Source organism: Lottia gigantea (genome assembly GCF_000327385.1).
Source record: "Lottia gigantea unplaced genomic scaffold LOTGIsca_14, whole genome shotgun sequence".
In the NCBI taxonomy this organism is placed as follows: domain Eukaryota; kingdom Metazoa; phylum Mollusca; class Gastropoda; family Lottiidae; genus Lottia; species Lottia gigantea.
In genome coordinates, this window is record NW_008707617.1 from 2,172,325 (window position 1) to 2,197,725 (window position 25,401).

A 25,401-nucleotide genomic window follows, 5' to 3' on the forward strand; every position below is an offset into this window, starting at 1 on the left:
TATATTGATGAAATTCTGCAGGAAAAAGTTGAAAGTCATTTATGAGGCATGCACATTAAAGCGTTACGGTTACTGTTTACATTACACCAATTTATCAAGTCTGTTTTGAGAAACTTTCCGAGATTACCCTTGCGAGATGGGCCAGAATTTGAACAGTTGTGAAAACTCTTGTCCGTTTTAACATACTAATTACCTTAGTGCAAAAATTTGTCTTTATTTTTATCATGCATGTTCTCTTAACAAGGATGTACAACAACAATCATGTATTGATTCGAAACTTTTTTGCCTTTTTGTTAAACGCCCAATTCTTTAATGATTAACGAAACTTGGTATGATTGTTTGTAAACACCAAAGGATGAACCCTATTGAAAATCAGAAAAATCGAAAAATATTTAGTATGAGTTATCGCTCTTGTTCTTGAAAACGCTTTTAATTTTTAGCTCGTAAACAGTTTAGAAGTCACAATGTTTGTTAGAAAAATCGAAAAATACAAAAACCACTCTGACGCTATCAATAGATATACAGAAGAAGATGTTGTCAAAATGTTTAATTTTTTGATAGATAACATATATCTCGAATCTAGGGGGGATATATTTCATCAAGTAATCTGTATTCCTATGGATACTAACTGTGATCATTCCTTCAATTCTACTTTCCGTTACATAGATGACAATTTGTCATTGAATAACGCCACTTTTGGAGACTTTGTAGATAAAATCTAAAATCTATCAAATTTCCTCCACAAAAAAAGTGAGAATATTGACCAAAAGTATATTTGTAATCAAATTGCTTAATGTAAGGCCATCTTTAAAATCACTCAGTGAATAAAGCCATATATATTATTTATTTATGATAAAGATATACATATTATAGGAATGTCACAGTGTACACTGACAGTGGGTATGGCTTATTACTACTTCATTGATGTGATAAATTGTGGTTTCTCTCTATTGATTAACAACACTTTTGATTTAGAGATTATCATGCTTCCATCAAAGGTGTAGATAGAATTTTGTGAATAGGTGTCTGTATTTAGTCAAATTTCAAAGAATGAGACTATAACATAAAGCATGTGAATGAACCAACTAAAATCTGATTCTGTCACAAATAAACTCATGAGGCTGACAAATTATTAATGGCAACAGAGAAATGGTGTATATTAGTTTTATTAATGTTACAGAAAAAGGAATGTGCTCTTCTGTGAGTGGAATACAGATTAATGATAATTTTCTGATTTGGTGGATGACATTGGATTGCAGGTGAATCAGGAGATGCATCACTTTTTTGTTCTTTTTAAAGGGTCAGCATGAAAAATTTTCATTATCAAAAATGTCATAAATTATACTTAAAATTATTTTTAAAGTATGTTATTTACATCTATGTATCAATTTGATCAAATTGAAGTTGTTTTAAAAAGGTTAATTAGTTAATTAAGCAGTTTGACCTAGTTTTTGTGTTTATCTTTATAATGGCTCAATATTATTAGTTGAAACCTTCAAAATAAACAGGAGACATATTTCTCTACAATTTGTTGTTTATGTTGCTTACACTGTTTTCTTACACCTACCAAAAACAATGTAAATAGAATCTTCATAAGTACTAGAAATGGACGAAAATTGCTTCATTTCTTCAAAAATATCTCAAACTAGGAAGTTTTTTCCAAATTCTATAGATGTCTTCATATGACAGAGTTCCAAGAAAAGATGACATGTCTTTTTAACTTTCAAAATTTCCGTTTATGAGACTAATGTGCGATTGGTCCCAAAAAAAGTGCGCATCTGCCTCTTTAAAGGGCAATTCTGCTTTCTTTATAGGTCGAAAATTTTTTTACTCAAATTTAAGAAAACTTTACACCAAATTCTCTTAACATAAAGTTTAAACTAAAAGAACTATTATAAAGAATATGTTAACTTTTTAATTTTTGGTAGGTGTAAGAAAATTACTGTACTATTCTGAAGGTTTCAACTAATAATATTGAGCCATTATAAAGTCAATTCAAAAATTAGGTCAAACTCTGTTCAAATGCTCAGTTTTAAATTAAACCTTATAAAATAGTTTGATGAAGTAGATACACATCGTATCCCAAATGTGGGTTTTGACATGGTCTTATTATCTTGCATAAAACTAAGCCTTCTACACTTTGGATTGTGGGCGTGGAAATGAGATTGAGGCTATTTAAATCTGACCAATCAGATCGGTAGAACGGAAATGAGGTAGGGAAAACAAAACACATAATTGATTTGCCGTCATTCGTTTAAAGAGATAAGAATACATTGTTTCCACGGTCCAAAGTAAATATTCCAAAGGTTTGATTTTCTATCAGCTTCAATTCTTTACTGAACATCAGTGGTTCAATTTGATTGGCTGAGATTTTCTACAAAGATTCTAGGGCCAATAGGACATTATTTATCTTTTAATATGTAATTACCTTGTATTACCATGGTCTTAATGACGTATGATAATGGGGATGTGGTTTGGACAGAGACATAGATGTAAATAGCATATTGTTAAAATGTTTTCAGGTAAAATTTACATTTTTGAGGATGTACATTTTACATACTGCCCTTTTAACATTTATCTTTTTGATATCTTGCAAAGAAATTCATTCAACCAGTGTCTTTGTTAAAAATGACTTTTTTATTTACAGATGTTGTTGCAGACTTGCCAGAAGCTGAGGCTGCCGAACTACAAAATAAGTTGTCAGTGCTAAATATCATGGACCAGGAGGTTAGAGCTTTCTTTATTGTTTGACAACTGCTGCTCATTTTAAAATAGTTGAATAATCAAAACATTTAATGACCACAGTCGGTCAGATATATTAAACCACAGCAGGACAATTAAGGCCTGTTTACACGAGTTGGACTTGGGACTCACGGATTTTCTGACCTGGGTTGACTCCGGAGTCCAAAACACTGGGGCCAACTCTGTTCGTATTTACACCAGGACTGTCTTCTAGGTCGCAATTTCAGTGAAGCCTGGGCAACCAAGAGGTAGTTGGCAACTCCAGTGCTGCCGCGGAGTCGACTGTCAAAGTTTTCAACATGTGAACAACTGCCCCCGGGCTGACCCTTGGTGGACACGGGGATTTTACTCTCGTGTAAACTGCCCTTTAGTGTATTACAGACAATGGAAAACCCATTTGAAAAATCAGAATGTACTTATATTGAAACCTACAAACTGGAATACCTTATTGCCTTCTATCCAATTCCATTGTATAGTGAATTCTTTTTCTAGGTTGATATTGTCACCTCATTTCTTATACACTAAAATAAGATGTTGTGAAAATGTTGATTAATATTGGATTGCTTAAATTAATCATGTTTCTTCTTTAATTTGTAGACTATCGCAATACAAGAACAACAACGAAGACCGCCTTCCTATGCTCAGTGTAAGTTGCAGCTTCTTATTACCAGAAAGACAAACAGACAAATTATTTGTCCACCTCATCTCCTTAACAATGTCAAGCTTTTATGAACTTCATCTTATACCTTGACTGCAATAGTTACTATTTTTGTATCCCGGAAGTTTGTAAATGGAGCGATTTGAGTGGAATACAGTAAATCAGTCTTTCTGTCAGGGCTATGATTGGCTGTTATAGGTAGCCTTTTCGTACAGTTTTAGTACTTAGAAGACTTTTCATTTAATGCAACCATCTGCATTTTATTGGACCTGAACTCAAATCTTTAATAAATGTTTAATTGGCAGGCTATGATACAAATTGATAAACAATTACAACAAGAAAATTAATTATTAACAACCACAAGTAATTAACTGTTTAGATAAAATCTGGTTTTTATAACGTGGGTAAAGAGAAAGGTGCTGTTGAAAATTTCTCATAATGCCTTAGACGCTAAGACAAAATTATGATATATCATGTTATTTTTTTGTATATTTACAGCTGGAATGTCAGAAGATAGTGACTATACCAGTGATGTCAACTATCCTCAACAGCATCAACATAACACATCTGCACATCAATATCGTAGTCACCCTGATCATCCATACAGACTTCGTGAAGATAGCCGAGATTATCCTAGATATGATTCATTTGACAGATCTTTCGAGCAGAGTTACGAGCCTGGTTATGAACCAGAAAATGATTATTATCAAGATGTCAGTCCCTACCATCAAGACATCAGCTCATACCATGAAGATAGCCCCTACCAACAAGAAGGTCCTTTTCATCAGGATAGTCCCTATCATCAAGATGCTCCCTTTCATCAAGATAGTCTTTATCGTCAGGATCAACCCTATCACACAGAAGTAAATACTTATCATCAAGGGCGTAGTGATACAGATTCAGAACCATTGTACTATAATAGTAGACCAAATTCACGTCCCCAGTCTTTCATTAATGATAGGTATGTAAATAGGTATGTATTTATTTTCCATTGTTAATAATTCCAATATTAACTCTTAAAGAATTTTGTTACTCACTTTCAGATTGTTTGGATAAAGTGTGATGTTTTGAACCACATTAAGTCAAATTTACTGAATGGTGATTTCAAAGTTTTTACTCAAGGAAGAATGCCAGATATTGTATATTCTTGAAAAAAGTATCTTAAAAACACACTCTTCAATTGCTATGAGTAACAGAGATAGGAAAATGACATTTAAAGATTAAAGATTGTTATACATTTTGTTTTATGAATATGCAATTCTGAAGATTCTATTTTTATTTAGCCCTGTGATTAGTCGGAATTCTTCACTGAATATGAGCAGACAAAGTACTCAAGACTATAGGTAAGAAAAAAACTGTTTAATAGCATTGATGAGATGACTGGTTCACTATTGGATACATGGGTATTTGAGTTATTGCCTTCCACTTAGCAAATGTTTTTATGAACATAAATACAATTGTTTGATTTTGTGGAAAATGAGAGTTTTTCAAATTTGCCTTGACATTATCTGCTGGATGGGTGTATATTCTGTTTAGTGGCTGCTCTTTGTCTTTCTGCCACAATTTGCAGGCTTATAATATTAACATTCACTTATGGTAATCCTTACTTTCATCCAGAAATTGTATCATAAGCTACATTTAGGATATTGACTTGTAATTATTGTCGTATAAAAATGGACATGTTTGTAATATTGTGATGTCTTCATATTTAGTCCTTGAAATATGTAGTTTGTCTTTCAACTTTTGAATTCAATTTTTAGCTTGTATACACACTATATGGCACAATTCTGGATGGAATTATTCGAAACTTGCTGAAATTGTTAATTATCACCAATGGATGAATCCTATCAAAAATAATAATTATGAATTATTGCCGTTGTTCTTGAAAACACATTCAATATTAAGCTTGAAAACACACTTCTCGATGGATTTTTATACGCCCACATGGAAATGTGGACGTATATTGCCGTCGCCCCTGTCCATCGGTCCGTCAACAATTCTTGTTAGCACAATAGAGATTACAGTTTTCAACTGATTTTAATGAAATTTGGTGTGATCATTTATGTTGATCTTGGACAAGTTCGAATTTGATATTTCAATGAACATTCTTTGAGTTATTGTCCTTGACTTAGGAAAAACTCTTCAAAATTTGTTTGTGAACACATTAGAGACTACTTTTTACCTCGTTAACATTTTAAAAAATACAATTCTTGCCAGATTTTGAAGGTCGAATATTTCATAGGATGTAAGCTAAGCGATGAAAAATGTAATTTATATTTTTGATTCATTAGAAGATCAATTTCTCAATATTGATGTTAAAAGACTAAGCAGATGTTACCTATGTTTATTCCAATTTCTGGTTTAATGGCCATTTTATCTCAAATTAAATGTCATGTAGATGATAAATTGAACTGATAACACCTAAATTACAACATTAATGAGAAGGAAAACAATATTAGTCTGGTACATGTATATGGCTTGTTAAGCCTAAATGGTGATATTCTAAATATTTTTGTGCAGTTTGGTTAAATAAAATTTGATGAAAATAATTGATGCTTTTTAAAATGATGAACTGATTATCTTTTTCCTGCTTCAAAATCTGTTATATGATAATGTGAAAATAGTCTGTGATTGATGTACTGTGATTTTTCTTGCAATTGAAATGTGTTTTGTTTGGGATTGTGTTGTTGGATTATGGAAGTTTGTTTGTCATAAATGTTGGCTTATATATGGTTCAAGAGAAGCAGGGTTTTTGTTAAGCCAGCATTTCATCAGGTAACATGTTTGTTTTTCAAGGGATATACAGACTGTACTTACACATGTGATACCACACTAATAATAATAACCTGTAGAAACCAGAGTTATTCCATCTTTATAAAATGTATTATTTTTAATTTTGTCAATCAAAAAGCATTCTGTTTAAGAAAATAAATTTCCAAATGTGAATTATGTTAATGTACTCCTCTGTGTACTCTCTTTGTGAGCATATTGCATCATGTCTGAAATTTTGTCAAAACTTTGAAAAGGTTCAGCTTGATCAAGAGTGTTAAGAACAAACTCTAAGACTTTTCGATTTCAATAGATGGAAATTAGTGATTGATAATTGGGTTAGCATGACCTAAGGCATTGTCTAATTTCTCCAGAATTCTGTCTCATCCAAAGACAACTAAGAATTTGGGCCAATCAGGCTGTTCAAATTAAATATGGTTTTAGGCCTCGAACTGATTGAGATTTATAAGATTTATTAGTTGTCCAACTAACTATTCTCACAGCACACATGCCTGGCAGTCATTTGTAACAGGAAACTTAAGTTGGATGCCAAAAGCAGAATGGCAATAATTCTGAGACCAATTTGACAACTGTCTTTTAACTTATTATGACATTCTTAAATTTCACATTCCCTCAATGGTGTATATAATGAAGGATTTACATTTAATCTGTCTATTTCAAGTTTTCATTTTTCTCTGTTTTCCTGTTAGATAAACTATTTTTATTCAATTATGGATTAATGTGTGCGAATCATTGTATTTTTTTCTTTTTGATTCTTAAATGATATGGGCATCAATATAACAATTTGCTTGACATCTTTGCCTTTTTGAGATATTTTATCACAGGTCAGTTCCTTAAACTATATAAATGGGGTGTCAGAAACAAGTGAGGTTTATGTTAATCTCTCATAGGTTTTCTCATGTTTACCTCAATGTGTCAGTTTCTCTCAATGTGTCAGTTTACCTCAATGTGTCAGTTTCTCTCAATGTGTCAGTTTCTCAGTTTCTCTCAATGTGTCAGTTTCTCAGTTTCTCTCTCAATGTGTCAGTTTTTCTCAAAGTGTCAGTTTCTCTCAATGTGTCAGTTTCTTCTTGAAATATACATGTTGAACATTGGTTAGTCTAATTTCAGATAATTTCTGATTTAGTATGTAGCATATAATGTAATCATGTATATGAAAATGGTCAAATTTTACCTGTTAATGCCTACAAATGTCATATACACTTATTTTAAAGCAAATGAGTAAAGTTGGTTTTTGTCTGATACTTCTTGAATAGAAATAATATTTTGGTGTCAAAAGTTTATGTTATAACCAATCTTATTAAAATTATTTTACAAAATCATATCTTTTTGGTTTGCTGATATTTTTAGTCTACATTATAATAGGTGGCAGCACCATGTACAAAACATTACAGAGAATACTATTTCCAAATTTTAACTTTTTATCTCGCATGACTTAGATTTCATTGAATTTTTTGTGAATTGTTTTTATATACCCACATGTTGGTCATTTGAGGTGCCCTTCTGGTCATAACCAGAAAAAATAGCCAAATCAATATCCCTGGTGTGAATATATATATATTTGACCATATTTTGATGAACGTTTTTTTTAGTTATGTCCCTGGTTTTAGTAAACACACTTCAAATTGGTTAGTGAGCACAATAGAACAAGAATTTACAGTCGATTTGGATGAAATGTGGTCTGATCATTTATATTGATGAGATCTTGGATTATTTCAAATTTGACAATTTATCAGTGAACCCTTTTTGAGTTATTGCCCTTGACTTAAAACCCGTCAAAATTTTTTCATGAGTGCAAAATAAAATGCAAATTTTTAATCGCTTTGAAACTTGGTATGGTCATTGGAATTGATAAGAATAATAACTTGAAAGATTAATCATTATGATTCATGCTTTGTGGGCGTATATATACCGGTACCTTGCCTGACAAGCTATCTTTTCACTTATCAACGTATATGGAGTTTTATTTTCCAAAATTTTTGATGAGCGACTCTACAGTATGATCAGATTTTGACCAAAGTTTATATGCTGTGTACATTGATGAGGTCGCAAGTGACTTATATTTTCAAGAATTTTAACTTGGCCAAATATTTGCCAAAATTGGAAAGTAAACATTTTGGATTTTACTTAGTTTTGGTATCTTGAAAACACTGATGAGAGATATCTTCTGATTTTAAAATGGACTGATATTTAGGTATTATCCCTGAGTTTGCCAACATGTGTCAAAAAATATGTTAGAGACTGAATCTGTGGATAAATAGAAGTATGATTATCTATATTATTGAGATTAAATTGATTCATTTTCAAAGGGATTGCTGCCATAATTTTTGCTACTTTGCTGGCGTATGTGTATGAACTTGTGACTTATTTTTTCAGTCCTGTTAATAGTCGAGTTTCATCTTCAAATGTTAGTCGGCAAAGTACACAAGATTACTGGGATGGTTCAGTAGATCTTTATGAAAATCAGGCTGTTCCAGAACTATCTTCACCTGTTCGATCAAGATGGATTGATGCCTTCAACAAAGTCTGTGCTCAACTTAGTGAGGTAAGATTGACAGGCTAATTAAAATTAGACCAAACTTTTGTTCCATAGTTTTTATTAGCTTTTACTTTTAATATAGTTTGTCAAATTAATCTTTTGACCTAACTGTATGACGTCTGGCGTTGGCATTTTGTGACGTGGTGTTTATCAGATTAGGTCAAATGGTTAATTTGATGAATATTCAAGAGAGCTGTTGTTAGTGTCCATATTGACAATGAAATTTAATTAAAAAAAAAACAGAACAAATATTTATTCTAATTGTAATTAAACTGGTAAGCTTTACTTTCAGTACACAAAAGTTCATCTTATGCTGCTAAAACATGTATCAAATATAAAATTTTGGTTTGGAAATGTTGCATCTGCAGATTAGAATATTTTGTTGATGTGTATACATCCATATTAATAAAACTTTTTTACCAAGATTCTTTTTGGTATGCTCATGGACATTTTGTACAAAGGTGTAAAAAGCTGACCTCAAATAAAAGTCTTACATAGAAAAAATGCAAGGAAAATAGCGTTTAATGATAGTTAAGTGATAAACAGAATCTTTCGTGCTTATGATATATGAAATTTATGAAATGAGTTGATTGAATATTTCCCTCACCAAGGCTTTGGTAATATTAAATCTTGCAACTCATTTCATTTGACATAAGCAAAGATCCTCTATATCAAAATAACATTTCTGATCAACAATATCACTTAAAAGCTGACTATATCTATGCTCCTTTGAAACGTGGAGCAAAGTTTTCATTAAATAACCCAATTACAATTATGTTACTGTAAATCCTGTCAAATATTGTGAAAATCTGAAATTTATAGTTCTTGACAAATTTTGCATTAAAATGAACCAAGAAGATTTGTAAAATGAGTTATGAAACTTGTAAAAGCCTGTTCAAGTATTGATATTAAGTGTATTTTTAAAATCTGAAACTAATAAAATTTTGGGCAGCCGATTGACACAAACCAGGAAATAAATGGAATCTAGCTTGACTCTATAAATAAACCAAGTACTAACAATTCAAACTGCAAAATGAAATCCGAAATCCAAAACAACATTTTGATGAAACATTGGTACCAGCTTATGAACTTTTCGCGTGAGGAAATTACTGCTCAACATACACACCACACACTACAAATAGGATTGAGCAAACAGAAGAAGCAGCAACTTGACGACGAATTTAAAAAGTTCAAGGGATGTAACTGATGAATATAATTTCGATAGTTCAAAGGGCATAATAGGATGAAAATACATTTCTCCAATTTGAAGGGAGGTAACTGATTATAATAATTGTTATATAAGAAAAAATATTGTGAAGCATTTGATCATGAAAATTGGCATCAAGTGATCATAAGAGTAAGCATACCCTGTCTGAAACCACACCTTTCATAGCTGCTAATGAAATAGGGAGGCAAAACAAAACCTAGTGTTAAGTAAAATTATAGAATGATATGGTGGCAACTCAACATATTATTGTGACAAGTTTAAAATTGAATGTAAAGCAGAAAAATCTGTGATGATAGCAGAAACAGATATTTTATATTCTTCAATTAGTTCATGATGGTGGTCAATCACTTTTGAGAAAGATGATAATGTAATTGATATTTTGATAACTCAACTTCATTGTTTGCATGAAGATACCTGAATGAAGTAAAACACCAAAATTAAAAAACTTATGTGAATAAAAAGGATAAAAGAAATTACTGATTGGTAAAATACCTAATATGAAACCCTTACTGAACACTACTATTCTAGAGTACATGAGCCCAATAGGTCGACAAAACTTTGTCTGAGTGTTTGTAATCACCCAAGGATGAACCCTATTGAATATCAGAAAAATTGGGAAAATTTTTTATCAGTTATTGCCCTTCATCTTAAAAACGTGTTTAATTTTAAGTTGTAAACTGTCTAAAATGCACAAATCTTGATGGATTTAGATGAACTTGGTGAAATTGTTTATTATTGTTATGAACTATTGAAAGTAAAAAACAGTTCTTGACAGCTCATTCAACTTTAAGCCTGTAAAACATCTTACAAGTACAATTCTTGACGGTTTAAGACAGAACTTGGTGCAAATGTTTATTGTTACCCAATGATGGACCCTGTTGAAAATGAAAATACTTAATGTGGGCTATTGCGCTTGGTAATAATTAACAGTTAATTATTAACAGATTTTAAAGAAATTTGGTGGAATTGTTTATTATCACTGGAGAATTACATTACTATTATGGGCGTATTACAATGGCCATCGCTTTCTTTAAAGGAACAGGTTACATTTATTCTCTAATTTATTAGTTTGAGCCTGTTACATGGTTGAAGTCTTCAATTAAAAAATTATCCCATGAATACGCATTTAATCCAGAATATAGGAAACTCACCAATGTATTATAATCCTATTATTAATACTTGAATTTAAGGAGGTTTCATACTTGATGTGCTTCAAACTTGTTATGGTTTTAGTGACATTTTATTCAGGAGTGTTTGGAAATGTCAATGTAGTTTTCAAAGGTTACAAATTATTACTGTGATTGGTATAATTTAGATGAAAATTATCAGGGTACATTAGTCTCATTTCTTCAGTTGAGAATTAGTTAAGGCATAGTTTCATTTGTTGTGTTGTTCAAATTTTAGTGAAACTGGATACAATTTTATGGGTAACAATTATCCTTAATTAATAATGTGTTTAACCTAATGGTTATATGGTTTTATTTATCTTGATAAATTGCTAGCAATGTTACCCTGGTCAAGCAATAATCAGAAAGAAACATTGCAAGTTATTGATAAAAAGGAAGAGTATGCACCAGTAGCAAAATAACAAAAAAAAATCATCTTTTTTTTTTACAGATTTCTCTAGTTCTGTTCAGACTGTAGCACCATTCTTGTTTTTTTTTCGCTAATGTTGATATTCTTTGTTTTATGATCTTGAATAGCTAGTAATTTTGAAAAAAATATTCTGATTCTCAATTTTTTTTTTTTAGTATAAATCTGCTTTTTCATATATTTTAGAAAGATATTAAAAGTATATATAGTAATTTCAGAAGAGCATGTTTATACTAGGAAAAACTATTTCATCAAAGCTGACAATTATCTTGAAAAGAGCATTGGCAAAATTGACTTCTATTTACATTTACGCAGAAACAGTTCAATGATGTTATTGCCCGTTTCAGTTTTCGAGTTCTATCAAAAATATAAGTGTGAGGGTGTGAGATATATTATTAGAATCAATAATATATATGAGTCATTAGATATATGATTATAAAACAGGTGGTACACAATGTAACATACAGGGTAATCAAATTAAATTGGACAAACGACTATCTATAGAATAAATAAATAAGTTTTTTTCATGATAACATAATATATAGATGTTTCCAAAACACATTTCTTTCCTTGAGAATGTCTTTCTCTAGAGACTGTAGATGTATATATCAGGTTATAACAGACACTGGTATTCCACCATATTGTGATAAATCTTGATGTGTTTTGATGAATCTCATTATAGTATGATATCTTGGTATAAATCTCAGTGTATTACAATATCTTGGGATAATTGTCAGTGTATAACTATATCTTACAATATTTTGGTATAAATGTCAGTGTATAACTATATCTTGGTATAAATGTCAGTGTATAACTATATCTTGGGATAAATGTCAGTGTATAACTATATCTTGGGATAAATGTCAGTGTATAACTATATCTTGGGATAAATGTCAGTGTATAACTATATCTTACAATATCTTGGTATAAATCTCAGTGTATAACTATATCTTACAATATCTTGGTATAAATCTCAGTGTATAACTATATCTTGGGATAAATCTCAGTGTATAACTATATCTTGCAGCATCTTGGGCTCAGTGTATTACAATATCTTGGGATATATCTCAGTGTATAACTATATCTTACAATATTTTGGGATAAATCAACAAAAACGTTATTTGCTGTCACCCCTGTCTGTCTGTGAACACAATAGAGACTACAGTTTTTATCTGATTTTAATGAAACTTGATGTGATGATGTATATTGATGAGATCTTGGTCAAGATCGAATTTGACAATTTTTCGATGAATATTTTTTGAGTTATTGCCCTTGACTTAGGAAAAACGCGCCAAAATTTGTTTGTGAACACAATAGAGACTACAGTTTTCAACCGATTTTAATTAAACTTGATGTGATGATGTATGTTGATGAGATCTTGGTTAAGTTTGAATTTGACAATTTTTCAATGGACAATTTTTGATTTATTGTTAGATAAAATGCTTCAAAATTTGTTCATAAACACAATAGGGACTACAGATTTCATGTGCTTTTATGATGAATGAAATGAAATGAATGGAGTTTTACGTCATTTTATTTATATTGATGAGATCTTTGTCAAGTTTGAATTTTCAATAATTTCAATATTAACAATTTTTTGCCCTTGATATTAGAGCTGTGTGATTTAATAATTTGATGAATTTGATGAATTTGAGTTATTGATATTGATTTTAAAAAATTTTGTGGAATTACTCAGCATAAATAACTGGAAGTAAATATATATATAATTGAATTCAAACTAATAAATTTTTTAATATAAGAAAATTCGTAATTTAGTCTCTAAAGACTATATTATCATTTCTGACAGCTGCCAGTGGGCATATGTTACCTTTCCTCGCAAGCTATCTTTATTAAACTTTTAAGTTCTAATTTCTAAAAATCACATTTGCCTGTGTCACTTATTTCCCTTTAGAATCTCTTATAGTTACAGATATAGTTTGTAGGTCGAAACTATACACCAAAATATAGAGAAAAGTTTCCTTTAACATATCTGAAAGTTTTAACTAAAAAATCCAGACATTAATTTTGAACGCCATAATTATTTAAAAACATTATGTAAGGTTTTTAAGTTCGTAATGTTTTTTAGAAGCTGTAAGAAAACTACTGTATGGATTTAAGTAAAATTAACGCCTAAATATAGAGAAATCTCTCCAACATACTCTAAAGATTTCAGCTAATAACATCTAGCCATTATAAAGCCTTACACTGAAACTAGGTCAAACTGAACAATTATTAATTAGTACTCTCTGTTTTAAACACTTTTAAAAAAGAAATTCAGTTAGATCAAGTAGATACATTGATATAGATAGCATACTTTAGAAATATTTTCAGATTTTTTATAATGAAAATGTTTTATAAGGAAAGCAGAATGCCCCTTTAATATGAATAATTAATGCAGACGCAGAATAGTCATTTGATGTTGTCATTGTTTCTGTCCATTTAATAAGATCATGTCATAGGAAAAACTTTTGACAGAAAAGCTTGGTGTGTAGGTGTGTACTAAGGTAAGGATAGTCTTTGTGGATTTTAAGGCTGAGTTTCATCAGATCTAAAAAAATGTTTGGTGTTACAAGTTTTTTTTAATTCTTGCCAAAAATGTCCAAGACTGATGCAAAATTTGAAACTAGGTTACAAAATTGTCATAGAGTCTTTCCCTGTATCATATCTAAGGCAACAAATACTAATTTTCACCTTGATAAAGTGTTAAATACTTATAATTAAACATCAACAGAGGAAACAACATTTCTTGCTTCAGCTCTAAGGAATTGTTTTTAGAATCATACAGAGAACAAAATAGCGACTAATGATAAATGATTTGGAAATGGGAGGAGTTCTTGATAAAATTCAAAGTGAGGTAAACGTTTTAATGGGTGAAAAAGAAGCAGAAGAAATAGATGATTATGAAGAAATAAAACGTTTAAATAGTCTGACTGATGACAAGACAGGAAATTTGAAACTGGAACAATCTAGATGGAGTTTGATAAAAACAGATTCTACAATTATTCAGCAATCAAATGTTCCTGTTTGGCAAAAAATTATTGAACAAAACAATGAATGTGTGGGAAATCAATTTGAAGGTGTATCAAGTGATATGCAAAAGGGAAACAGTAATTCTAAAAAGTCATTGAGTAGTGTGGCTAGTAGTGGTAAATCAGTAACTGGTGATTCTGGACAAGGTGAAGAGGATGTTACAAATGATGTGTTTTCTGAAAATAATATTTACACCATTGGGGACTACACAGAGGTTTGTATCTGAATATTTTTTTCCAATGAACAAATATGCTAATAGAGGTTATTGATGTAGAAATATGATTTTAAAGAATATCGATCTCAGCAGCTTTCACTTTATAAAATGATATTTTGATCATATCTATGCCTGTATACTAGAAGTATTGAACAATTTTATTTTGACATAGAAGGCCATTTGTATTTTGATAGGATGAGTACTTTGACTAAGAAGCCAGAGAGTTTTGCGGCCTTGTGGACTTTTCATACTTATTACACTGTACTTCTTTGTAAAGTAACACTTAATCATATAAATAAAAGTAAAACTTGATCATTGAGCTTTGCATTGATTTGCTTTTTCGCTTAAACTGTGATTGATTTCATAAAGTATTTTACAGACACATTAATTTAAAAATAATAAACTAAGACTGTTTTTTTTCATAAATCTCAATACTGTCCAGTCGTTTAAACACATTTCATATTGTCTTAGATTGCTATCAAGTTCTCATGATCGCTTAAAGCATAATTTGTTGCTCAATAAATCTCTTATCATATTCTTTAACCTATCATATTCATGTAAAATATTATTGATCATCTGTCTCATGTTACAATAGTCAGTTAAAATTTAGAATTTCATAATTCATTAGTTTTATTTTTAAAATTTCTATTGATATACAAAGTTGAAAAGAGAAGAAATTTTTGCTTCAACCTATACCCCGAACTCCAAGTAATATAACTTTAAGCTTATGACTTTAATGTTTTGTGAAGTCACTTGGTAATTTAGGGAATAGGGTGGTTTGGGGTTAATTTTGTGTAATTATGTGGCTGATAAACCAGTTGCTAGTGTTGAAAAGGTTTATATAGAACCCTGCAACGTTAAATCTCTTAAAACTATAAACTGGAAGTAAAAACAGGACAACTATTGTTGTCATTGGATCAAAATCACACTTACAAGTCCTCAAATTGTGACAAAAAGTGAAATTCAAAATTCCTCTAATAACAATTTACTGTATCTTCAATAGGAATGGAAGATATCACAGCATTACTTCAAATTAGTGAGAGAAAAATTGAAAAAATAAAAATATTCATTTGCAAAAAAAAGAACAAATGCATACGCAACACAAAGTAAACAAAATTGAATGAATTTCAATTTGTTCAAAGTATAATTTATTTAACGTTTTTAATACTAATTTTTATTCAATTGATAATAATCTCATTTATATTTAGAGTAGAATTGACTCAATTTAACCACCATGTCCAAATGACAGATGATGTAACATATGAACTCTAATAGAATAGATGTTGTGTTATCTAAGTCAAGCTAATTTAAATACTTTGAATAATTTAATACATTTTTTGTAAAATCATTTATTGTAGAATGTATCTTATAAATTTGAGAATTTTTGTGACTTTAATTAATATATGGACATCTATCTATATTACAAGTTACTTGGTACTCTGAAGCAGACCAACATGTATTCAATAATATTATCAATTTTATGTACTTCTAAGATCAATTGCATAATTTTAGGATATCAGCATTCTTGAAATATTTCTCAAAAAATGCAACTTTAAAAGGCAATAATGGCCATTTTCATGTATTGGTTTGTGCTTTGAACATATGTAAATAGTCTTCAAAAGTACTAGAACTGCTAATGAATGACTGCTTCAAATATGCATCAAACAAGAACTGCACTGCACAACTGAATTATTGAATTCGGTTATAACCGAATAGAAAAATCTGATTCAGTTTGATTCAATTCGGTGTTTTTTCAACTATTGCCAAGCGAATGGCACTGAGAGGTTAAAATATCAGAACTTTCATATAGGTCTATACGTATTTGTTCAGATTAATGATGCCAGCTCTCATCCACCATTCCGACCTAGATTGCACCCACAGTTGACAAAAGCATTTTCCGTTTCCTCTTCTGATATATATTATTCTTTTCCTAGACAATTCGTGTACTTTATTAATCCTTTTCTTGTGATCGTCAAATATCATTATAACGCCAACAGGAGCCATTTTGAAGTGTTTATACATGTGACACTCCACGAGATAAACTTATCTGGATAACTTCTTGTTTGGTTTCGCACTGCCACTTATCTGGATCGTATCCAGACGAAATCCAGATATTCTCTCTGGATAACTTCTGGTTATAACCGAATAAGTTTTTTTGCCAGTGCGAAAGCAACCGGAAGTTATTCGGATACAACTGGATAGAACCAAATTATTTTTGCAGTGCGAAAGGGGTATTTCTTTTTCGATCTTCACTGATTTCCACTGCATGAATTATGTCTTTTTGATTAGGTCTATAGTTTTTATCCTTAATCTAAATGACAGCAAAGGTTAGGAAACAAAATCAATTTATGAATTTGACTGTTCACCTACATGGTGAAGTCTGAATGTAATTTCAAGTGCAGGTATCCATACATTTGGAAAAGAAGGCTCATTGGTGAGGTATGAAAATCATTATTGAAAAGCTTAGCTAATCTATACCTGTTCCTGAGACTAAGGTACTATAGTACAGTTGATCAATAGGATGGTGAACAATGTACCAATAACAATTTACCAAAATAAAGAGCATGTGTACATCCTAAAGAATCACATGTATCATCAGAAAGCTTACTCAAAGTTAACAATAGTTTTTTGAATGTGCACATACTAATATTTTTATTGGACTATTTTGTCCTCAATAGATAATGGTTCTTTATAATGTTTGAAAATTAAAACAAAGCTGCTGTGTGAAAACCCTGGTATGTTATCTTTGTAATTGTTATGTTTGAATACATGCTATTGGTTAGATATTTGTTGAAAGTTATGTCTGCTATTTATTTGTAGAGTGGTTCAATGATGGGAGATCATGAAGATGGATACAGAGATAAATATTCCTGGTCACATCATGCAAATGGAGGGTAATATGATATATTATGTTATTTTAATTTCTCATCCTATTAGGCTGAATGGAAATTTTGGATTTCTTATAAACAACAAATGGTCCACTATTGCTAGTAGCCTACACAAGTACAGAATTATGTAATTTACTAATATAGCATATAGATAACCTATTGAAACTAGAAAAATTCATCTCCCTTTTTCTATGACATTTTTTTGATATTAACCTAGAACAATTACCTAGTTAACATTCTAGAAATGATGGAATTGCCCACCTAAAGTTGAACCCTATCATTTTTAAAAAACGCTAATTATTATCGTTTAGCCTTAAATGTCAGAATTTTGAAAGGGCCCATGCTCTACCAATATTGAGGTAGACTTGTGGGGGCTATAGAATTCAGAAAAAATCAAAAATGTTTTGTCTGTATTGACTTTATTTTATTATTTGATTTCTGTCTATTTTTCTTGAAAGTGATATATCTTTCTATCTTATATCTAGAAAGTACAATATGTGACCAATTACAAACAACACTGAAAATATTATACCATAGTTTTTTGTGTAGAAATTTTATTTGTTGTTATAGTTGTTACCATGCCACTTATATATATCTATTTTTAATTCTGCTTCCAGGCCACCAGAACACAACCCTTTTTACACCAGTATAGACAGTATGCCTGAAGTCAAGCTGCGACGGAAATCTATTCCACTTGTTAGTGAGTTGGTGAGTATCTTTTTTCAGATTTTGATAATGCTTTTACTTTATAACATTTGTTTCTAAATATTTCTCATTTTGACAAAAGGCATTTAAAGGGACAGATATGCCATTTTTGGGGGTTTCGAGTGTTGAATATATGTAAATAGTCTTCAGAAGTATGAGAAATGTATGAAAATTGCATAATTCATTCAAAACTATCTCAAAGTAGGAATTTTTTTTCCAATTTCTATAGATGTGTTTTCTATATATGACAGTGTCTCAAAAAAAGACTTGTCTTTTTAACTTTCAAACCCGTATAATTCTGGACACACATGGATTTAAAGGCTCAAATTTCGATGATGAGCTATGGACACTATTTCTGATTGTCTTAGCTAGAAAATTCCGGTTTCTGACAGTAAGGTATGATTGGTCAAAAAATGGAGCCATTGTTTTTTTATAGTCAGTCTTTAGAATTTCATTGGACTTTGGTGGCTTGGCGGTATGAGTTAGATATGGACATCCTTCTCCACTAATCAAGTCATAGAATCAAAAGAAGACCACTGTTCTGTGAGATTAAAATTGTGTTAAAAACTGCTTAAATCACTAAGACCATTATTCCTGTAAATGATACTAAATGCTAATGAATCTTAAAATTTGAAGGTTCCAAATTTGCCAATAAGAATAAAAATTCATCAGTGGACTTAAAACAGAATCCCTCTATATTGTAATATTCCATATAACTAAATGATTATTAAAAAACGTTCAAAAAAAAGTTTTATAGATTTATTAGAAATTTGGTCAGTTTGAGCAACAATAAATTGCTTTCTGAACCCTATAAGCTATAAATAGTACATGTAACATGTAGAACATGTTCAAACTTTTTTGAGCTTCGCATACTCTGACACACTGGCTAATCTGTCATTGTTTTATGTTCCCAATATACATCGGATTATACAGAGTATGCTGTTTGATATTCTGTTGATGAATATATATATATTTATTCATTTTTTCACCCTAAGAGTTGATATTCCTTTAACTTGATAATCAAATGTAAAATCACTTTGATCTGATGGTTATGACAAATAAATAACAGTTTTGGCGGTTTCAATAAATGTTCCTAAATGTTCTAGTTAACTCAGCTAGGATTGGTAAGAATAATTCTGGAATGATCTCAATTCAAAGAAGATCTTCATATCAAGTTTGATGAAGTTTTTAACATTGACATCGTGATTGACTATTACTCCTTTTTTTTACAATGACTGTTATAAGAAAATGTAATCAAAACTATATTTTGAATTTGAACCTAATAGAAAAGCTTATTTTAAATTATTAGTTAACAAATCATAATTCTGTTAAATAAAATTGTTCACCAATTAAGATTTTGACCAATTTACCATGCGATCATTTTATTGTAACTGGGAAGTTTGGATTTTTTTTTTTTTTTTTTTTTATAAACAATATTAAAGGGATTGGGGAACAGGGTTATGCCTATTTTCTGTTTCTTCATTTACATAATTCTGTTAATATCTGAATATGTTAAAAATTTAGACACACAAGCTGGACTACAGTTATTCTGCACATGAAGTTAGGATGCATGTTCAGTACATCACATAAAAGTGGTCCAACATAATCAATGTAAGAAATGGACTGAAATGTGGAGCGTATATTGGTGTCTCACTCCAGAAGACACAATTCTTGATGGATTTTAATGAAACTTGGTTTGAATGTTTGCAATCATCTTAGGATGAAACGTATTGTAAATCAGAAGAAAAACAAAAATTAGAATTTTATTATTGTCCTTGTTCTAAAAAACTCATTCAATTTTAGCTTTTAAACACTCTAGAAGACACATTCATGGCAGATTTTGACCAAACTTTGGTGAAATTGTTCATTATTGGTTCAAGAATGAACCCTATTGAAAAAAAAAGTAAAAAGTTAATGCCCTTGTTCATGATGACGATGAATTTGTTTATTATCACCCGTAAATAAACCTGATTTGAAGTGAAAAGAAATAGTTTATGAGTTATGGCCCTTGTTTTTGAATATGCATTCAATTATGTAGCCTGTAAACACTAAAAGGCATCATTCTGGCTGGATTTTGACATAAGAATGGTAATATTGTTCATTATAACCCTAAAAAGTTTGATATAAGTGTATTACTGAAAGTTGAGTAGTGCCTACAGGTAATTGTTACTGTACTGCATAAATATTTTTTATTTAAAATCAAAGCTGATAGTGGGCATGTATTACCATCACTGGCAAGCTATCTTGAGTATTAGGGTATACTAAAATATTATGCAGGTTATTCTCCAATCCTGTTACATCTAAACAGCTACCTGAATATCAATATTAATGTTCTTCTTCCTTTATTTATCATATTGCAGGTGTTAAAGGTAAAACTTAGTATAATTTTCAGTCAGTTTTTTAGTTTTTGTAGTACATGTCAGTATATGTTGTCTGTGACTTTATTTCTGGCACATATTGTTTAATTAGTTATAGATATATATAGGCTAGTACATACAGAAAAACAACATTGCATGTAATTATGAATATTATATAAGCATGTAAAACAGGATGATGTATCACAATGTAGAAGATTTTCAGGTTCAATATATTCCCCTACATTGTATCATTGGACTCTTTTGGTAAAATATATTATCCATTTTGATCTGAAACTATTTTTGCACAAGAACATATTGATCATGATTTTTCATGACATTTCAAACTATCAACATCCTTGACCTTTTTCGATTAGCCAAACTAGTTTAAGATATGGATCAATTTCTCATAGTTTTGAATTTGTCATCTTATTCATGTGATAACATTAATTTTGGTTTCAACAAGAATTAAATAGAATGAAGAAATATAGATGATCATCTCAATGAGTGATCTGTGATCTAGGGAATACATTTTTATAGGCATCTGTCAAAATTAACAAGTTATTCCTCTAACAACCTCAGAAAGCAACTCAATATAAAAAGGTGTCATTTTTAATTTTTTTAATTTGATTTGCCACACTTATAATCTTGATATCTCCTCCATGTTCAAATTTGATCAATGAACACTACAGTGACTGCAGTGTTGATGATTGAAAGCAGTGTGATTTTGATTTTATGTTTTTGTATTGACTATATTGATTTTATAAGATTTTGAGGAACTTTAATTGTAAATTGTTAGGATAAAAAAACATTCAAAGTTTTTGAACAACATAATGATTCAATATGAAGTTTAAGTTGTCAAAACTACTTGTATCTTTTCTGACAGCTGTCAGTTACCATGTCTGGCCAGTCATCTTATAGATATACTTTCAAAAGAAATGCAAACTGTTTTGTCAGTCGAAAACATGTAAATGTACTATTTAACTTATATAAAGATGTATTTTTTTTATCTCTTCATGTAACTATTATAAGTTTTCTTTCTGCACATCCTTGTACAAATCTATCATCTACGTACCTAATGCTTTTAACAAAATAAATGTGATATGAAAATATGATTTAGATGAAAATTAGAAATAAGATATCAAGAGCATCAAGTAGGTGGATGATCTGCTCAATAATTTACTTGAATAAAAGAAATTCTACTATTGGAGGAAAGACAGATTGTGAACATGATTTTGATTATTTGTGAGTACACAAGTCAAAAGAAAATGTTCTTGATTTTCAAGAAGCTTTACAAATATGTCAAAATTTTGTTCATGAAACAATCTGTAGTACAACTTGTCTCTTTTATGTTGTATAGTAATTTTGCATGAAATTTACTTTTCTTTTAAATTTCTAATTGACCAAAATGTTTAGCCCATGTTTATTCACATCATGGTATGATTCTATGTATGTCTGTATGTTTTTAGATAAGAAATTAATATCAATTGTACATACAGAATGACATGGTAGAAATTTATTTTTATCCATCTGTAATATTTTATTAACAATATACGTGTACTAATTTTTAACAGTTTAACAAATATTTTTTTCTTTATTTATTTTAACTTATATTTAAACAAATGTATTGTATTTCAGAGCATGGCAGCCAAACGAAATGCTGGAGTGCCATCAGCCATGGTAGCAAGACAGTCTTTAAATGATGAAGAGCTAGTAAGTCATTAATAATATGCAAAAAAACTTCATTTTCCAAACTGCCTTATTAAAACTTTACATGAAAGAAATATGTAGAATCAGTTTTATAAATATTATCTAGAATTATCAATGTTTATGACTGTTACAATAATTTTTGTAAATAATACAAATACAAATGAGATAATAAAAATCCATACAGGCAAGACAATTCTGTTAATCAAAAATCTTGGTCAAAGATTGGCATAATTAAGGATGGGGAAACTCCTATGGCCTGGTAAAATCATTTTTGACCTTGAATATGATTACATAGATTTTTTAGATTTTGACATAATATTTTTTTCTAAATGTCAATTCTGATGAACTTTCATTGGAAAGATTTTTTTGTCAAGAAATGTGGTTTGGTCAAAAAGAATGTTGAAATACAAAATATAGTGATGTTCAGGAATGATATTAAAATATGGACACCATTAATTATACAACATATAATTGGTTCCTGAAACAAAATTCAATGTCTAGAATACTGAAAAATTGTATGCTAGGTTTTTATTGTTTACCATACTTTTAGAACTGTTCTTTAAAAACATTTATTATCTTTCAGAAAATGCATGTATATAAGAAAACCCTACAAGCATTAATCTACCCAATATCAAGTACCAGACCTCATAATTTTGTTGTTTGGTCTGCCACATCACCAACCTATTGTTTTGAGTGTGAAGGTTTGTTATGGGGTCTGGCTAGACAGGGTGTCAGGTGTACAGAATGTGGAGTTAAATGTCATGAAAAGTGTAAAGATTTGCTCAATGCTGACTGCTTACAAAGTGAGTTGTGGTATATACTGTATTACATTATGTGGTTCAAATATATCTGTTATGTTGGCAATGTAAAACGAATCCAACAGATACCAATAGAAACAACAACTACATTTTGCGTGGCACAAGACCTCATTTTATTTCAAAATTGTATGATTTTTCAGTATTAGGTTTCGGGGAACTATTTTTACTATACCATTTATAATGTTATATATCATCTTGAATTAATATTAGATTTTCACCATCATACACAAGACTTTTAAAATAGAAATATCCAAATGAAATTATACCAAATATTTTGATTGATATTTGATTGTAGTTTTTTTTTCAATATATCTAGTAAAATGCTACATCCTTATACATTGATTATAAAATGTGATATACACTCTCATTAGAATGACTTGCAACAAATAATAAACAATTGAAAGAGGATGATGTATAATTGAAAATCAGTAATCACTTTTGATCAGGAATTAAATTTTTAACAAAAACAATTCATTTATTTACTCTTTAATTCATAAATATCAATCACTCTTCTACCTACCCTTTCATCTTGGGAGCCGCAATTGCTCAGTGAGTTAACTAAATACAGTCTAAACAGTCATATTCCAGTGGCTTGGTTTATAAGTGGTTAGGTTGAATCCTCCACTCTCCTTGGCTGTGCCACCGAACATAAGATGTATGTAGAAAATGTAAAAGCTGGCATGAAATTTGTAGCTTTGTGGGCACATCATTCTATCAAAGGACTGTTCGTTTAATAATTTTTCTCTCCATGCATTCTACCGTTATATTTTATTATTTCAATAGGGGCAGCAGAAAAGTCTTCTAAACATGGGGAAGGTGATAAAACACACACAATTATTATGGACATGAAGGAGAGAATGAAAATTAGAGAGAAAAATAAACCAGAAATATTTGAATTAATCAGGTAGAGTTTGTTTGGTATTTACGACTACATGAAATCATTATATTATGCAATATCTATCATTGGATATACACATCTCAATTAGAGCTTAATAGCTAAAACTGCTAATTCAGCAACTTAAATTCCTTGTTTAAGGGGATGGGGGTAACATGAGAGAAATCCTCTTCCTGATAAGATCAAGACCAACCTCTGCACATATTGCTATTTTCCAAACAAATTGATGATCAGGTGAATTTTTGGGCAGTTTGAGACCTTGAATATTTAAAAAGTTACAGCTCATGAATTTTAAGTGATTTGTAGTCATTTGAGTTATTTTATACATGGAACTCAACACAATTATTTTACTGTGGAAAAGTGGGTGTATATTTATAGATGTTCAATTCTTAATTAATAGCTAATTATTTATCAGTGTTGGGGAAATGGTTTCATATATATTTAGTATTGAAGAAAGCAACGGTGTCATGTAAAATATTCAGTGTTAGAAAAGGGAAGCTGAAATAAAAAAAATCTATACAACTCTCTTAATCTCATTCTATTAGGCAAGTGTTTAGTGTGGATAGGAAATCCCATTCAGGCCACATGAAGGCAGTTAAACAAAGTGTTCTAGATGGAACATCTAAGTGGTCAGCTAAAATTGCCATAACTGGTGAGTGTAGGAACAGTCAGCCAATCCTTTTTTAGCACAATTTGTATCATCCAGCATGATTCCTGTTTGAATATTTCTATTTCTTGACCATTAACACAGTAGATTATTTTTATTGCATTTTATGATTTTTTTGTGTTGTTTTATATCTATTTATTTCTATAAAATCAATTTTCTCTTGTTGCATGAATTTTAAAGATTTTGACTTTAGACAGTTTGATAGAGGTTAATAAATTATTTTTGGAATGATTTTTTCAGACATCGTGTACTTAGTTGCATGTTATTTAAAATAACAAAAGAATAGGGAAATGGAACTAGATTTTTTTTCAATCGCTTGTGTTTTTGAAAATATTTGGAAATAATTAGACTAAAAATAACCACTAACTGGGCAGAAGAAAATTCAATGTACTAGAATACATTCTTATGCCCAGCATTCTTGTTTGTAAATGTAACTATTTATTTTTTCTGTTTTTACTGCTTTTAAACTAATTTTTATGTTGTATAGTGTTGTAGTATAGATATTTTATTTCAGAAAAATGTTTGAAATTGATCCCACATTGCATGCTGGTCATATGAAAGCTGCCATGC

At 30.2% G+C, this 25,401-nt stretch overlaps 2 protein-coding genes across 2 annotated transcripts in view; both read left to right on the forward strand.

Annotated features, from left to right (window-relative positions):
• Window positions 1–14,371: 14,371 nt before the first annotated feature.
• LOTGIDRAFT_157504 (hypothetical protein) lies at window positions 14,372–18,683 on the forward strand (the record flags this gene model as incomplete). The annotated part of the gene is made up of 4 exons (XM_009049711.1): window positions 14,372–14,794; window positions 17,615–17,688; window positions 18,300–18,390; window positions 18,639–18,683. 4 exons carry the CDS (start codon window positions 14,372–14,374, stop codon window positions 18,681–18,683), a joined length of 633 nt encoding a protein of 210 aa, XP_009047959.1.
• A 3,178-nt stretch (window positions 18,684–21,861) lies between these two features.
• Window positions 21,862–25,401, forward strand: part of LOTGIDRAFT_157505 (hypothetical protein) — a gene marked incomplete at both ends in the record, with an annotated part of 32,436 nt that continues 28,896 nt past the window's right edge. Inside the window, 5 exons of the mRNA XM_009049712.1 lie at window positions 21,862–21,899; window positions 22,382–22,454; window positions 23,035–23,254; window positions 24,053–24,173; window positions 24,710–24,816. Of these exons, the coding sequence (XP_009047960.1) occupies window positions 21,862–21,899; window positions 22,382–22,454; window positions 23,035–23,254; window positions 24,053–24,173; window positions 24,710–24,816 (559 nt within the window). The remainder of the gene's footprint in view (window positions 21,900–22,381; window positions 22,455–23,034; window positions 23,255–24,052; window positions 24,174–24,709; window positions 24,817–25,401) is intronic.